Here is a 14,029-nt window from a genome sequence, read left to right on the forward strand (position 1 = left end):
AAAGAGATAGAGGACGGTTTCAGCTAAAAAATAAAAACAGAGGAGATGTTGCGGTAGGACTAAAGAGCAGGGAACCAGGAAACAGGAAAGGAAACATATTCGGGCCGTTCCATAGCACACAGGGAACGCTTAGCCAATGAACAATGAAAACCACCAAGGATTACCATATATGGCAAACTTTATGTACTGATGAATATTAAGTGACCATGTGACCTATTGTCACGCGATTTGTAACTGAATAAAAGGGAGTCGTGGAGACCGTTAGGGCTGGCTAGCTCGCTCGCTCTCTCTTCGGGTTCTCTCTCTACTTCCCCCACCAAGAGAAACCATTTGTGTTTGTGCCATTCTTTGGGGGAAAAGAACCCGCTGGGTCAGTCAGACCTGGTGCATTCGTCCCAGTATTGTGGCGCTCACCTCTCATCCCAGACGGGACCAGCAGCCGACGGCCACATGCCGCCACCACACTTAGTCAAGTGTGGCATAACACAAATGGCCCACATCCCCTTCTTATCCCTTTTCCAATCATTTCAGCACCTTGCTTCCCTTCCCCTTTACTTGTTTGAATTCAAGCGCAGCATACCCCAATCAACCCACCTGCCCCATTGTCCTAGGGCCTGCCTTCCCCTTTTTTTCCCTTCACTGCCACCAACTTTGCCTTTTCACTGCCATCTCCCACCCTGGAACCTGGCCCTAGAAGATGCCAGTTCCAGGTTTATGCTGAGACCACATGCGAATGGTTCAAATCCAGTGGGAACATGTGTGTTTTGGTCCAGGCATGGGCCATTTGAATCTGGCTGTCCACTCATGCAATATTGTGCACATTCTATTTCACACAATTAAAAAGCAAAGAACCACATAAAACTTAATTAACAAATGTAACTCTAATGGTATTAATTATATTACTTAATGGGAGAATTTTAGCAGGCCCAGGATGTACCTATTTAGGATTTGCAGTTAACAATTTCTGCTTTATAGAAGTTTTTCAAGTGTCATGCATCAAACCAAGTATCTCCTTTAACCCACCTTGCTTCTATTACTGCTTGCCATTTATACGATAGTGTTTTGAAACTCTGTAAAGTACCAGTTATGAATACAGAGGCTGAAAAAAAAAAGAGTGGCAGGCCTAGATTTATCTTCTGAGTTTGTGGCAGATGGCTTCTTAATTTGTAGCTCAGTGCCTTAAATGCCACATTACTACAGCCCTCTTCTGTTGCTGTAGTTCCAAATCATTCTTAAATCAAGATTCTGTAACTGCTCATGTACACACTGTAAGAAACATTTTTCATTTGTCCTACAATTCCCTAATCTGTAGGGAAGCACAATATTTTTCAGGACATGCGTAAAATATGGTCCTAGGTTAGTATTATACCAATTTTGACTACTGTACTATGATTCCTCAAGGACTATCTAACAGGGAGCAGTATGCAATTGCAAAATTTTAACTAAAGAGAATTTTAAAAATACCCATCCCAGGATGATTATGAGTCTCAAAAATGTCTGCCACCTACAGTACACTTCCAAGTAAGAGGTTAGATTTTATCAAGAAACAACACAATGAAAACATGTCAATGGAAACTGGGAATAAGGCAGAATATAGTACCCATTCAGTGGAGAAATAGCATTTAAAATGATAAACAGTGTTGGGAAGAAAGCAATAAAGGCCTCTGTTAAACATTCAGAAAGCAGTGGGAAATGGTGATGAAGAGGAAAGCAGCAATCATTGAAGAAATGGCATTCAGTGAGGAAATAGAATTTCAGCAGTATTGAGGGAACAGCAGTGACTGATTTCTGGGGATCAGTGGTGAGACAGTAGGTAGAATGCAGTTTTTAGGAAAGAGAATAAGCCTCTCTCTTTGATGTAGAAACAGAGAGTTTGGGGTAAGCACCTTAGCTTTGGGAATCAGGAATGTAGTGGGAGAAGGAGGGAGAAAGAAAAGGGGGAATTGAAAAGCTGGCAAATATGTGAAAAACAGTGGTGGGGAGAAGAAAGGACAAGGTAGAAAAAGAGAAAGTGGCTGGAGAAGAAAGCCTGTAGGCAAAGGCAAATAATGGATAAGGTTGGGAAGGGAAGGATGACAAGTGTACCTTCATTCTACATGGTCCTGGTTCTTGAGGATTTATGGTACACAGAGCATCTATAAATTAATGGAAGGAGCACAGAGGTAGAGTGGAAGGAAAGTAGAAGACTCAAAGCTCTTTGCCAAGTCTTTGGGTGATCAGCAGTGCTCCTTGGCTTCCTGAAGTGATGGAGTGAAAGACTGAAAATGAATCTTTCCTTCTGTCTCTGGCAGGCCACAAAGTCAGGGATTCTATACTGTGCTGCCCAAGATAGTTATTCAGAGGGGCTCTTGAGTCATCCCTTCACCAAGGTCTTCCCAATTCTGATTCTCTTTAAACGTTTTTTAAAATATCGGCTTGCATACAGCGTGGTCAGCATAGATGAGATTTGTAAGACAATCAACCTTTCAGTAAGAAATCTACATGATTGCTCCATCACCCTGCAATGCAGGTTTTATCACTGTAGGCAGCATTGACATTAAACCTGAGCAAATATATAACAAGTCTTATTACACTGTACTTTTTATAGGGACTTACATGCTGTATTAATTGGTCCCCTCATTAAAAGGACTTCCAGGTAGAGATGCTGAATAATATATATATCTTTTCTTCTTGGAGCCCATAGGGATCTTGTTGTCTATGCTGTTGCCACGTTTTGCCTAGAAGCCATTGTCCAGCATGACCAAGCTCTTTTAAAATGTTTAATCTTCCTTATTTTTTTTTAAAGCTAATAGGTGAGGGGGTGCATTGCTTTTTTATTAGATCTTTTAGAGCAGTGTTTCTCAACCAAGGCTGGCTGGGGAATTCTGGGAGTTGAAAGTTGCCAAGGTTGAGAAACACTGTTTTAGAGAAACAGAGTAAACAAAGATAAAAGACAAGTAAAAAAGAACGAAAGAGTAAAATACTAACACAGTAAAATAAATAAACAAAGGATCTAAAATGTCATGGAGATTATCATTTTCTAATTTATCATTAATTACTTCCGAATTATAGAATATAATTGGGCAGGTTGCTACATGATTTTGGTTGTTTGCTGAACATGTAGTATGCTTTTTTTTAATTTCAGGACTCAAAGCGAGGATTTGGCATTGCAGTTTCTGGCGGCAGAGATAACCCTCATTTTGAAAATGGTGAAACATCCATAATTGTCTCTGATGTCCTTGCAGGTGGCCCAGCTGATGGATTACTTCAGTAAGTAAGCTTCTTTACCTTAATCCCTCTCTCTTGTGTTGCCTTGACAATTTATTTGCAAAAGCAAATATATTTCTAAACCTGGGCTTCCAAGTATTTGCCCAAACAAATGTAGCTATTTATTTTATTTCTGCTGTAATTATGATAAATCTGGTTACTGCCCAGTTCTCCTTACCTTTAGCAGAACTGTGCAATAGAGCATTTTAAACTTGGGAAGAAATACTGTTCAACCATTGGATGCAGTATACAGGAACATCTGTCTGTTTCTGATCCTCTTCAGAGAATAAATGTAATACAAAAATAAATAAAAATACTTTTGGGGATGATGATGATACAATTTTCCTCATTGTAACTGAGGAACAGAAATGGGAAAATGCCATTACTCTTGTGTTTGGCTTCATGATTGCCTCCAGAGTAATTTGGTTCATAGATTTTAAGCATGGTCCTCCAACACTGCTTACATCATTAAATATTATTTGTATTAAATTACATGCAGTAATCAATTGTGAGTCCTGCAATGAAGTAGGAAGTGTATATTTGTAAGCAGAACCCAATAGGCTCAGTGCAATTCTGCTGTAAGTCCAAGTGCCCTAATACAGAGGTCCAAGTCTCTTTTTCACTCCTTCTCAGTGCACAAGAATAGGTAGGCCAAGTAAAAGGAATGTGTGGCCTGTTCACACCTCCTCTACACTGTTTTTTGGGTATTGAAAGCCAAAGGGGACAATCTGGAGTAGTACAGGAGTAAACAACTGTATGGGGTCTTTTTCTACATGGACGCTGCACTTGTGGCAGGATTAGGCAGAGCCCAGTATTTTTAATCAGAATAAAATTAATGTTGGTGCTATTTTTTTAGAAAAAATTGATTATACACTTCTTTTCCAGAGAGAATGACAGAGTGATTATGGTTAATGGCACACCCATGGAAAATGTGGCCCATGCATTTGCTGTGCAGCAGCTAAGAAAAAGTGGGAAAGTGGCCGTCATTGTAAGTTAATTATTATTTATTTGTGTTAGAGAAGCCCACAGAGGTTGAGCAGTGTTGGGAGAGAGCATACAACTATGTGTTCATGGAGAAATATGAGTGTTTGGCAGAGCAAGTGCTTCCTAGGAGTATTAAAAAATCTCCTTTAGAGGGGCTTTTATTCTATTATTTAGGAATGATCCTGTTGTCCATAAAGCACTTGCAGGTATAGTTCATTCCATATATAAAAGGAAGTTATTGAACGTGCTGCCCATGCTCATAGTTTTATTGCATCGATGATCTGGGGACCTGCTGGTGGTGTTTTTAACGCTGTGTGTGAATGAGCCATATGCTAAGAAAATCCAATTTGGCCAAGTGCTATGCAACATTGCATCCAAATTTGGCTTAATTATGCTAGGTTTTTGAAAATGGACTATAAAATGGTTGACTCATTTTTAAAAAGGCAACCTTGTTCTTATATCCTGTAAATAGGTTGTGAAAAGACCACGTAAGATACAGGTCACTGCTGCTCAACGAAGCCCGTCCCTTGACTATGGCTATAAAGCTTTTGAAGCCGTGGATGATAATGCAGAGTTTGATGGTCGAAGCACTCGAAGTGGCTACAGTGAAAGGAGTTGGCATAGTGGAAATGCAGGCCGTAGCCAGAGCTGGGGAGACAATCTTGACAGGGGCTACCGAATGGCCCACAATAGGGGGCGCAACCACAGCAGAGAACGCAGCTTCAGCCGGGATCGAAGTCGGGGCCGGAGCATGGATAGAGAGAGAAGCTTGGACCGTGAATACCAACAACCCCGAAGTAGAGGGAGGAGCGTTGATAGATATGATGCATATGATTATGGGTATGATGGTGGTCGGAGTCCACCAAGAGATTATGATTGGCGATCTCGTCCTGACCCTCAGCGTGGGAGGGAAGCAAAAAGTGGTAGCAAAGATAGGCTGAGTACCCTCAGTCGCTCACCAGAATCGCAATGCCTATATGACTACAGAACACAGGAGAAGCCAACTGCACCCGTTAGTATTCTTCTCACAAAAAGCAAATCAAATGAAGGCAAGTTCTGAAATATAGGTTGGAGAAATGTGTGCCTTTGCTTTGTTTTCTTACCATTGCTGATTGCAAAAATCAGTTTTGTTGATATTTTACCATTTTTCCTTCTAAAAAAAGACAATCTATAGCTTACAGAAGGACAAATTAAATGAGATATTGCAAGTTGTAGTTTCATGCATCTAGATGGCACCATGTGGGAAAAGTCTGCTGTGTACCAGTAGCTATATCCTTTTATGTTATTAATAGGTTGAGATTCATTTCTTTAATATCTGTTTTTGGATACATCCTGCAGATATACCCACACATCTGCAAATTTAGTTCAAATTCTGAATGAAGCAAAATTGAATTTGGCATGCTATATTAAAAAATATAAACCATGAAAACCTATTTCCAAAAGCCCGGTTAGATGATTTTGGAAAAGCTCTTGTACTTCTTTTCAAGATTTTGCCAGTCATTGTTTATATATTTGGAACCCTGTTTAAACAGCTGAGAGTCAGAAAATTGTTTTAGTTTTAAATGACTTGATATACTACATGGCAAAGGTCAAGCCATTTTCTTAGTTTATATAGAATAAACAGTGTGTATGGAAAGGAGGGACTGTGCCTTAAGTAACCATCCAGTGATCTCTGGAATGTACCCAGAGGCACTAGGAAGCCAAAATCTTACGTGGAAAGGTTGAAAAAGCCTGAAGAAAAGGTAGTTTAAAGGCAATATTACAGTCATCATCAAGTACTTGAAAGAACTGTTATATAAATTTATTCTCTGTATCTTGGTGAGATTAAGAATTGACTTGTAGGTTCACATTTACAAGAAAAGGAATATAACTAACTGCGAGAAAAATGGTTTCTGATAATAGAAACTGATGATAATGGAATAAACAGCCTTAGTAGGCAAACTATCTTATGTTCATTGAAGACTTTTGAACAGAGATTGGATGGCATATACAGTACTTCCTGCATTAGGAGGTTGTATTAGATGGTCTTTGTGATACAATCCCACACTTAGATTCTGTCTGGATTTCAATATATACTAGATAACATTGCAGTGTTGGAAGTTCATAAGGTACTATGCAGTAGATTGGGCCTACACAAATCGTCTTTTGAGTATAATCTACCAGCCATGTGTGGTGCCTGTTTGAATTATGATAGTTAACCTGTTTGTGAATCCCAGAACAGCCAGATTTAACTGGTGGACTGTCTTTGATTTTATGGATCATAACTTACACCCTTGGACTGAAGCGTAGGGGTTGGAGGGACAGAAGGCCCCCAGCCAGAAAACTGAGAATTCCTTCTTAATAACAAAGTTTGGAAGCTGCTAGCATGCAACAGGTTCATTTGATAAACTGCAAAACTCTGTCTCCCTGTTACTTTTGCAGAATATGGCCTGCGACTTGGAAGTCAGATTTTTATCAAAGAAATGACTAGTACCGGCCTGGCAACAAAGGATGGCAATTTGCACGAAGGGGACATCATTCTCAAAGTATGTTATTGTACAAAGATACTTCAATTTCTTAATGGAGAAAATATATACATCCTCGCTGTTGTTTTTAAATTGCCTGTTTGCAAATATTGGGTGGAAACTCTTTGAACTGGTCTATCAGTGCCATTTATGCTCCAGATATAAATCAATCTGCTTGCTTTACACATTCAGATTAATGGTACAGTGACGGAGAATATGTCCTTATCAGATGCTAGAAAACTGATTGAGAAATCAAGAGGAAAACTCCAATTGGTTGTTATGAGAGACAGAAAACAAACTCTGATTAACATTCCTTCCATGCATGACAGCGACTCAGAAATAGAAGGTAAGAGGTTAAAAGCAAAGCTAAAAATGGTTTTTAAATTTTTAAAACTGTTTTAATGGTTTTCAAAAGAGCTATGAGCAGTACCTACAAATAGTACATTGCATCCTAAATAGATCTATAAACGTGTGCACATGTAAAATCTTTAATTTTGTTGTTGTAATAAAACAACAACAGACTCTTAACTGATCTGAAGCATGACCAGATTTTTGAGGCAAGAGCTGTGAGTTTTTGTCCCTCAAGCTAAGACAGTAATGAACCAGGAATCAACCACAGAACATGTATGCTTCATATCAAGTTCTTCCATGTTGTTCATCGCTTATAAAGTCCATCCCTGATACTGGCTGGAGAAGCAGATACCTCTAAATAAGTAGATCGGGTGTCCATCACATGCTGTTTCATAGGTGCCAGTTTTCCTCCATTTTCCCCATATACAGTAAATGCTCATAATTGTTGGCAGGAATTCATGGCTCAGGCAGAGAATATCAGGCGTAACTTCTCTAGTTTTCCTATGGCTGGAGTGTCCTAGAGTGGGTATCTCCTTTTCACTTGCTCTGAAGGCAGGGCTAGAAAGAGTCTGAGGTCGCTTCTAGTGAAAGGAGGTATTTTCTTCCCCAGTGCTGAGGTCACTCTTTTAATTTGCTTGGCCTCAGAGCACTTCAGAGAGAAAGATGACGGGTGACGTCATAATGTCTCCATAATGGATGGGATGTATCGTGTTTGGTTTGCTTTGGGTAGGCTTTAAGGCAAAAGGAACACCTTAAAGTTTAAAGGAAAATAAGTGCCTTAAGGTGCCAGGTGACTGCTATGAAGTTTAAAGTATAGATCTTGTTCCTTAATCCTCCAAAATCCTGATCTCTGGGCCAAAGCAGTGCTAGGGGCCACGTGTGACATTTATCCGTGGATTGTGCATACTTGAAAGAACCATACTTCCTTTGCCTGCCCTTGGATATGTGCCAGAACAGTCAAGAGATTGATATCTATTCTGGCCTAAGGGCTTCAAGAGCAAGAATGCTGCCTTGCTGCTGTAGTGACTTCCAAGATAACTGCACAATAAGAAGTGACAATCTGGATATTTCTATGTCTCTTTCCGTTCCCCTGGAAGCTACTACCACTTTCAAGTGACTGGTGGTAATTTTTATGCCAGCCCTAAGGATTGCCCCAAATTATCTGATGATGCCATTTTTTCAAAGGCTTGATCTGAACAAGGCTCGTTGAATGATATCCTTCAAAGAAAAGCTAAGAAATCAAGTATAGATCTGTTTGGTAAGCAAAATTGACGTATAATTTGCTGCCTGGAGGGTTTAGTTTCCTAGTAGGAGTGCCTTGTAGCATCAGCTTTGTTTGCTTTCAGGAAGCATTTTTGTTGTCAGTGTTTAAAAGAAGAAAGCCTTTTATTACGCATATATGTCAAGAGGCATTAAAATTACAGACGGTGGTAGCTTTTCTAGACTCTGCACTATGCTCTCCCAACAGATATTTCAGAAATAGAGTCAAACCGATCTTGCTCACCTCAGGATGATAGAAGACTGCATCACTCTGATGTAGAGTGCCATTCTTCAAATGAAAAGCTAAAGGAGAAATTGAGGTAAAATGTGTACTGTAGTGTTATTTATGTTTTGTTATGTCACCAAATCTTTGATCTTCTCCTAACTGTGTGGCTTTTGTATTAAGTGCAAAAGAAGACCCAGCTAGTAGACTTTCCAAAATGGGAGCAATGCCCACCCCTTTTAGATCAACTGTTGATTCCACAGCTGCTTTAATACCAGAGACAAACAGTCAAGTGACATACCAAGACGATCCTCCAGGTCAGTGCTATTCTCCTTTGAGACTCTTTGGATGCAGTAACAAGGCAGCCCAGTTTCCATTCATGTAGTTGCACAACGTAGTCAGTGATTCACAGGACTGAATAATGAGTCTACTTTTCTCCTGCTTCAGTCAATTTTTCAAGAGGGAACCATCTAAGCTACTCTCTCAAGTTGGATTCCTTCAACACAATAAACCACAACCAATCAGATCATTTTTATTGTATTTATTTCTATTGTTGTCATCATTGTTGTCATCATCTATGACTGCCCATTCCAAAAGGCACTGGGTGGCTTACAGCATCTAAATATACAATTAAACGGTTAAAAACACAAGAACCCAGAGTAAAAACAACCATAACAACAACAAACAACGGGGACTCTACAACACACTAACTCCAGGCCTAGGAACAGAGCCAAGTCTTAAGGGCTTTCTGGAACCCCAGGAGATTTGGTGCCCTACGTATCTCTGGGGCAATGAAAGAAAAGGCATGCTTCCTCAGTCCTGCAAGATGACAGTGTTTAATTGAGGGACCTGAAACACACCCACTCTGCTGGAATGTACTGAGTAGGCAGCAACAATTGGGGATAATTTAATAATTTAATATTGTATATAATTTATGGAGTAGCATGCTGAGTGCCCAGCCAAGGATGGTTTATCTAACAAAATAGGTTAATAAATTATGGTTTACCATATTTGGTGACACGTGCTGGAAATTTGTTGAAGAAACAGTGTGTAAATGGAGGAAAAGAGTTAGAATTAAAGCAAAAGAACTAATAAAATTAATATTGACTGGGTACACACAGTATGTTAAGCTAAAATATAGATATGGTTTGGTTTTGACTTAATACATTCCATAAATGCAGCCAGTTGTGTTTTTTCAATAAACTGTGGTTAATAAAAATACATTAGTTCAGTATGCAACCCAATTCATATAATGCTTTATTCTAGAACAGAATAGATTTTTTAAATTTCCTTTGAGATATTAAGGCATACCACGTTAGATGTTGTTGAACAGGAACATTGGATGGATACCAAAAGTTTTGTTTCTCTGGAAGTGCTACAGGATTCTGTTTTTGCTGCATCTTTGGAAGTTACTGCAAGTGGAGAAAGTATTCTATTTTGTAGCATTGTATGCTTGGCAAATAAAATTCTAGCCATAGTGTGTTATCTTGACATTCTACATTTACTAGGAGCAAAGACACAGATATTAATAAGAATTACTATAAGTAGAATGTACTGAATTTCTTATATAACACTTTTTATTATGGAGGAATAAAGAAGAAGCTAATTCTGAGTTAGTTTTTTGTTTATATATATATACAGTTGTACATCCAAAACCAGCATCAAGAATATTTCTTCAGCCAAGTCCTGAGGACCAAGCAATATATGGGTATGTTTTTTAAAACTTTTCTGAACATTGTTTTCATTTTTTTATAAACCATGCTGCTCTAAAGACTTATAATAATGGAGAAAAGTGTTTTATTAAAGGAAACACAAGCTTGTTTTGGCATTGCCAAAATGATATTTGTACAGAGGCAGGTGCAATAGTACTTTTCAATACATCTTGTCATATAGTGGTGTGCAAAATCAAATTTTAAAAAAATTGAGCTTGAAATGCTCTGTTTCAAGACTAAAATACCTGTCCAAATTTCACCAGAAGTGTTCTGACACTGTCCTGATAATACTGAGCTCAAACAGCTCTAAATGTCCTTAAAATGCTTCTGGTATGGGCAGGGCACTTCTAGCAAGATTGAAACAACTGATTCTACAATCAAAATAGGAGTTTCAAAGTGGAAAGAATATATATTCTTTAATTTTTGTATATAAAGTCATATCTTCCCTTTCTTTGGGAGATACTGCTTTAGTTTAGCTGAAGTTGTGTCCATTGCGCAACCTGTGACTTGACACAGTATATAGATGTCTCTGAAGGGAGAGGAGACTCACTGCTATTCTCACAGGTGTCTCTGTAACTTGGGCTATCAGCCACTGTCATGCTATGGGTTCCAACAAAATTTTCATTTACCCCTCCTGCTATTTAACATTGAGGGACTTCACTAAAATACAGATGATGCAGAGTTACCTTTTTCCCTTTTAAATTTAATTTTACAATTTAAATTTACAGCTGATTTGAGTTTAGCCTGTTGTATGGAAATTGCATTTCCCCTAAAACAGTATCTGGAAATTTCTGGCCATAGTTTTTGAATCCACCTTGCAATCTCTCATCTAGCAGTCACCCCTACCCCCCCCCCACCTTTAGTGGTTCCACAGTTTCCTTCAGCAGTTCTGCTTATCTTTCCAACTCTTTGTGTCTCTGTGCCTGAGGGCTGTTTTCACAGGGAGGCTGACATGGATTGTGTAGATAGATGGAAGGTTACAGATGGTATCATATGCCCTCAGAAGGTTTTATGCCGAATTAGATTTCATAGTTTAATTTTTGTGTCTTAATGCATTTCGTATGGTAAGCTAGGTTTAAGGTACTATATATATACCATTAATAATAGCCAAGATCAGCAAGGGTGGTGTACTCTAGAGTAATAGGGTAAGGGTAGCCTCTGACCTATGGGATTCCTTCCTGGTGATATTTAGCTGATACTTTCTGACTAGAAGGCTATAAAAACCCATTTATGGAGTCATGTTTCGTGCGATGGGCAGCTATATAAATATCTTCAATAAATTTATACGAATGGAAAGATTTGTATCTGCAATTGATGTGAGTTTTAAATGGACATTTTACTGGTACTAGGGTAATTTTACAATAATTTATACATTATTATTTTACTTATGTATTTAATTTTCTAAACTGCCTTGAGAAGTATATAATCTAACACAATTTAAATATTACAATAAGAATAAAGTGGAAATGTAGTCTGTTTCCCATGGGTTCTTTATTCACAAATCATAGGCTGCTTCAGTTATGTAAGTTTGAGATACTGATGCCTTGTCATACAAATATATTCTCTGCTCACTAGAAATTATTTATAGTCAGTGATATTTTAAGTTGAAATAAATAACACCTACAATGAATAACACTTACTGTCTTCTCTTTTAAGTCCTGATACAAAAATGGTGAAGTTCAAAAAAGGAGATAGCGTGGGTCTCCGGTTGGCTGGTGGGAATGATGTAGGAATATTTGTTGGTGGAATTCAAGAAGGGACTTCAGCAGAACAGGAAGGCCTACAGGAGGGAGATCAGATTCTTAAGGTTTGCATGCAGAATTATTTTCCATTTAAAATATGATTTTTTAGCAACTGAATTGAAAAAATGCTCCCCCCCCCTCCAATATTTATAAGAACAATTCTGAAATTATATTTTAGGGAAAATTGTTTGCTGGTATGGCTGAGATAAATATACATTTTGTCTCTTCTTCTATTTTTTTGTGAAAGAAAAAATCCCTTTGCCACAGGGTATGAAGTTTCTGTCTTCTCTATTATAATTAACAGATTAAAATCTGTCCATTAACACCAGTATTTCCTAATAGCCAGGCTTAAATGCAAGACTTTGTTTTTAAGGAAAGCATGGTGGCTAAAGTTGGTTGTAATTTCCAATATTGTAATGGATTATGTGGAATCACTCAAATCAAATCACTATTTTCCTATAGCCTTTCTCAGTCCTGTGTCCCCCAGATGCAAGTACTTAACTCCCATAACAGTAAGTCAAGATGTACCTGGTTAGTGAAAGCTGAAGTAATGTAAAGCATTAGCAACTAAAAAGTATCGTGTAGTTACCTAAAATTACAATATACAGAGTGACTTTAAAAAAAACTGAAAAGAAATCCTAAAGCTGAGTGTGGTTGATTTGCACCAGGTAAACAGTCAAGATTTCAGAGGTATCTTTCGAGAGGATGCTGTTCTGTACCTACTAGAAATTCCTAAAGGTGATATCGTGACAATTTTGGCTCAAAGCAGATATGATGGTATGTGTAAGACAATAGCATGTTTCTAATGTGCTGCTTTATTTAATGTATTTCCTTGTTTTATCTTTTGTTCTGTTTATATCAACTGAAGTTTATCATATTCTTAGAAAAGTATATTAGTTACAATAATGTAAATTTCTGATAAACGTCCAGGTTTTTAAGTTAGCAGCTAAGTAGATCGGTGGTTATTTGTTAATTTGCATAGTCATTGAAAGTTTTATTTACCTTGGTGGTTAATTTTCAAGCCATAAAAATGCCCAGTGATCAAAAACATTTTATTATTCCACCGTCAGAAGTTAGCAAATCCAACTTCTTTGTTTATACAATTACCGTTAGAAATTTATAGGAAACATCTGCTAATATATATGATTCCTTTTTAAATATGAGCCACTGGTAGTAGGATATAATATGTTGAGATTCAGAAATTGACTTCTGTGTAATATATGGAAAAAATAGCATCATGTCTGAAAAGTCATATAAAATCATTTTCTATTCTTTTATATCTACAGCTCTTAGAAGTTTATGTGATGGGAGCAAATAGAGATTAGTTAATTCAAAACAGCTACCTTCTGCTAGACTAGCAGCAATAAGAAGTGGTGATAAAACTCTCAACTGAAGAAAATAACTGGTGTCTTTCTCTCATTTCTCTCTCTCCCCCAGTGTATAGAGACATAATGGCTTGTGGTAGAGGGGATTCTTTCTTCATAAGGACCCACTTTGAATGTGAAAAGGAAACACCACAGAGCTTGGCTTTCACCAGAGGCGATGTCTTCCGAGTGGTTGATACACTGTATGATGGGAAGCTAGGCCATTGGCTGGCTGTGAGAATTGAGAGTGAATTAGAGAAAGGGTTAATTCCGAATAAAAGCAGGTATGTTACTCTCCTGTAAATTTAACACAGGACACCTTCCCTTTATTCCATCGCGCTATGATTATGTGTTATCAAATTGATGCTAATTCTTAGTGAACATATAGATAAATCTTCTCCAGGATGACTGTTCCAAGCCTGGTCCTTCAGGGCTGCCAATGGTGCACCCGTTGCTGCTTTAATTTGGTCCATTCCCCCTACTATTCAAGGGATCTGGGTCTTTACATGATGTGTCCAAAATATGATAATTAGAGCCTAGTCATTTGTTCCTTGAGTGGCAACCCTGGATTGATTTGCTCTATGATTCATTTGTTTGTTTTCTTGGCTGTTGTATTCTCAGGAGCCTTCTCCAACACCAAAAA

At 38.1% G+C, this 14,029-nt stretch overlaps 1 protein-coding gene across 3 annotated transcripts in view; it reads left to right on the forward strand.

The window, feature by feature from the left end:
- Nucleotides 1-14,029, forward strand: part of TJP2 (tight junction protein 2) — a 92,479-nt gene that overhangs the window by 65,265 nt on the left and 13,185 nt on the right. For all 3 annotated transcript variants that reach the window (XM_063295116.1, XM_063295114.1, XM_063295115.1), the window contains 11 exons: nt 3,125-3,249; nt 4,132-4,234; nt 4,703-5,279; nt 6,652-6,755; nt 6,927-7,080; nt 8,554-8,665; nt 8,752-8,885; nt 10,210-10,276; nt 11,937-12,087; nt 12,691-12,799; nt 13,460-13,670. In XM_063295116.1, the coding sequence (XP_063151186.1) occupies nt 3,125-3,249; nt 4,132-4,234; nt 4,703-5,279; nt 6,652-6,755; nt 6,927-7,080; nt 8,554-8,665; nt 8,752-8,885; nt 10,210-10,276; nt 11,937-12,087; nt 12,691-12,799; nt 13,460-13,670 (1,847 nt within the window). The remainder of the gene's footprint in view (nt 1-3,124; nt 3,250-4,131; nt 4,235-4,702; nt 5,280-6,651; nt 6,756-6,926; nt 7,081-8,553; nt 8,666-8,751; nt 8,886-10,209; nt 10,277-11,936; nt 12,088-12,690; nt 12,800-13,459; nt 13,671-14,029) is intronic.

Source organism: Candoia aspera, chromosome 2, assembly GCF_035149785.1.
Source record: "Candoia aspera isolate rCanAsp1 chromosome 2, rCanAsp1.hap2, whole genome shotgun sequence".
Lineage (NCBI taxonomy): Eukaryota > Metazoa > Chordata > Lepidosauria > Squamata > Boidae > Candoia > Candoia aspera.